Source organism: Habropoda laboriosa, unplaced genomic scaffold (assembly GCF_001263275.1).
Source record: "Habropoda laboriosa isolate 0110345459 unplaced genomic scaffold, ASM126327v1 scaffold38, whole genome shotgun sequence".
In the NCBI taxonomy this organism is placed as follows: domain Eukaryota; kingdom Metazoa; phylum Arthropoda; class Insecta; order Hymenoptera; family Apidae; genus Habropoda; species Habropoda laboriosa.
In genome coordinates, this window is record NW_017100163.1 from 1,325,188 (window position 1) to 1,328,389 (window position 3,202).

General features: G+C 43.2%; 1 protein-coding gene across 1 annotated transcript in view; it reads left to right on the forward strand.

The window, feature by feature from the left end:
- Positions 1-3,202, forward strand: part of LOC108578527 — a 149,512-nt gene that overhangs the window by 128,018 nt on the left and 18,292 nt on the right. The window contains 3 exon segments of the mRNA XM_017941880.1: positions 1,260-1,384; positions 1,906-2,834; positions 2,967-3,199. Coding sequence (XP_017797369.1) covers positions 1,260-1,384; positions 1,906-2,834; positions 2,967-3,199 — 1,287 coding nt within the window.

A 3,202-nucleotide genomic window follows, 5' to 3' on the forward strand; every position in this document is an offset into this window, starting at 1 on the left:
TCTTTTTATCATTATCAAAACGGAATGGCTGAGCCTGAATCGATGAATCTGACAACGTAATGCAATTCACAATGCTACCTCCTGCAAATTGCACCGCGACGATACAACACCAGCTACTAGAGATATAGATATAGGAGAATGTTACATACATATATATATTTTTTTTTTTAATCATCATGGATGAACGAGGAGAAGTGTGCTTGATGATCCATAGACATTGTAGTCGCTACATACACACCATCGTCGTCGAGTGTGAGACTCGATGTTTTAGGGCCTTTTCAGTGCGATTCGCTGGACAGGATTTTCATGTGATCTTTCAGTGAGATGCGAGCGCCCGCATGCCCGCGAGCGTTCAATTTTAGACCGTTTTCAGTGCGATGTGGGTATTCGCCCGCGCCGAGCGTAAAAGCTTTCCCAACAAAGACTTCCGAAGTTTTTATTGGAAAAATTTTCACATTTATACGTCCTACAAGCGGCCTTCAGAGCGACGCGTGTAGTCCTCCGGCGAGCTCACAGCACTCACAATCAGTGTTTATCAAACAGTTAGAAAAGCAGAACATAAAAATGGGAATGCCTTCGATGAGAACTTCAGAAGTCTCTATTGGGAAGCCTTTTACGTCGCACTGAACGACCCAAAAAAGGTTGAACGCTCGTATGTTTGCTGGCGCTCACAGCACACTGAAAGCCGCCTTAATGGAGCATTCAGTGCGACGCGGCCGCAAAGTGGTTCCCAATAGAGACTTCTTAAGGTTTTATCAGAAAGCATTCTCACCTTCCTCCTTCCCATGGCCAGATCCTCCAGGAACAAGATCCTCTAGATCCAATTTTTTTGAAACAGAGAAAAATACTGAATGCTGCACAGCGTCGCACTGAAAGCGGCCTAACTCTAACGGGCATTCCCGCGCAAAGAAACGATTGCAACACTACCTCAGAAGCAGACTACACTCCCCCTACACATGGACACACGAGCATTATTTGATCATCGCGCAGAGATTTCGTTACTTTGAAAATTCGTGTCGGGTGGGTAGAACGAGCGACAGGAACTGTTAGTCACGAAGTTAATTAGACGAACGCGGTACATCGATTAGAACATGGTGTCTGTCCGTCTAGGGAAGCTTCTAATCCCATTGGTCGCTGAAGAAGGAAAACATTGACAAGCACAGTGCTGTACAAATTACGCTTCTTTTGGGTCTAGGATGAGGGTGAACCGAGGATGGCGATTATGGTCGTTGCTAATTGCGAACGAATCTGTGTTACAGGGGCGAGAAACTTTATGTCACGAAGGACAAGCGATCGAGGAGCTCGTATTGGAGAAGGATGGCGTGTTGGGGATGCGGCTTGTTGGTTCTTCTCGTGGCCGTCATTATTGCCATTTTGGCCGCAAGTAAGAGAATTTTTAGATTCGTAATGGGCATAGGGTGACCCATAAGTCGCTTTACCATTTAAAAATTAACTTTCTTCAAAAGCTGAAACAAAAATTAGTAAACATACAGTAGAAAAATAGTTACTCAATTTTTAAATGGTAAAGAGACTGAGAGCTCACCTTGTAGAATAATAATGCTAAAAAGGCTAATGATATACCAATTAAAGTAAGATTTCCTGGTCATTTAATGTTGCTCAATCTTTCGCAAAACATTTTATAAATATTAAATTGAATATATACTTTCGTCATACTAATTGCTTTACTTATTACTCTCGATAAATTTTTTGCAATAATATACCTATTTACGATAGTGTACACTTTTTCTCTTGTTATTGACATGAAGGTATTTATCAATACGAAACTTGCTACTTTTTTACCAGGACACTTTGTATAACGTACCAAAAGAAATATGATATGTTCTTAACAGAATTAATCATTATATAATCAAATAAAGGTAACATAAACAATCGATTCTGTCCTAGCTGGCGTAATCTTGACGCAAGAGGCCTCAGAACCGCTGGAGAACCTTCAACAGACCAACTCGCGACAGTTCGGCGACGTACGAACCGCAGGAAGTCAAGAGTATGTGAAAGATCCGCCTTCGAGTCCTCCGCCAGCGACTTCGAGCTTTCCACCATGGCCAACAACCGATGAAACTATCTACGATACAGTTCCAAGTGCACTAGAAGGTCTGTTAAAATTAGATGACTTCCGCTGGAACGACGATCTAAGTGACCCTAAATCGAGAGTATACAGGCAAGTCAGTTCTGAGATAGAAGAACGCTTGAAGAACATGATGCAACAGCCAGCAGACAACGACACAGTAGTCAAAGTGTACGACATAAGCAGAAACGGTGAAGTGAGGTTTAGAATAAGCTATCCGCCACAATCTATGCCTGAGGAAACGCAGCAGATTATCGAGCAAACGTTGCAGCTTAGTAGCAACATGATTGGACAATATCACCTGAATAGTCTAAAAGTGAACAAATTGGTCGATCAATGTCGAACTGGAGGTTTCGGCTGTTCTGAATGGTGCGAGTATAATTACTCCAAGGGTTTGTTCGTTTGCTCTTGCAAAACTGGGAAGGTGTTAGACAACGATGGAAAGACCTGCATCGATGAGAATGATTTGAGTAACGTAGAGATGGACGATGAGATTCCGGAGTCTAATACGGAGGCGGTACACGATTATGTTCAGGGAAGGAGTAGAGGGCCTGGAACAGTGTTTGAGCCTAGGAGGCCTGATAACTGGGATCATTTGGACTTCACTACAGAGAAAACGAGTGCGGGATATGGTTCGTCGCAGAATGAGAATGAACACGAATTCCATATGCACGATTCTTCTGCAGAACCAGTAGCCACGACGGAGCAGAATCGCGTGTTCAAGGAGGAGTCTGATCCAGTTCATTGGGCACATGATCATTCGATGCATGATGATTCGATGCATGATGATTCGATGCATGATCATTCGATGCACGATCACTCAATGCACGATCACTCAATGCACGATCACCCAATGGATGATCATTCAATGCATGATCAGTCGATGCATGATCACGCGATGCACGATCACTCAATGCACGATCACTCAATGCACGATCACTCAATGCATAATCACTCGATGCATAATCACTCGATGCATGATCACTCGATGCATGATCAATCAATGCACGATCACTCAATGCATGATCACTCGATGCATGATCATTCAGCACATGAACACTTAGGTCACTTCACTACTGAGTCAAGGCCTGAACCTGAGCCAACTTCTGAACCAGA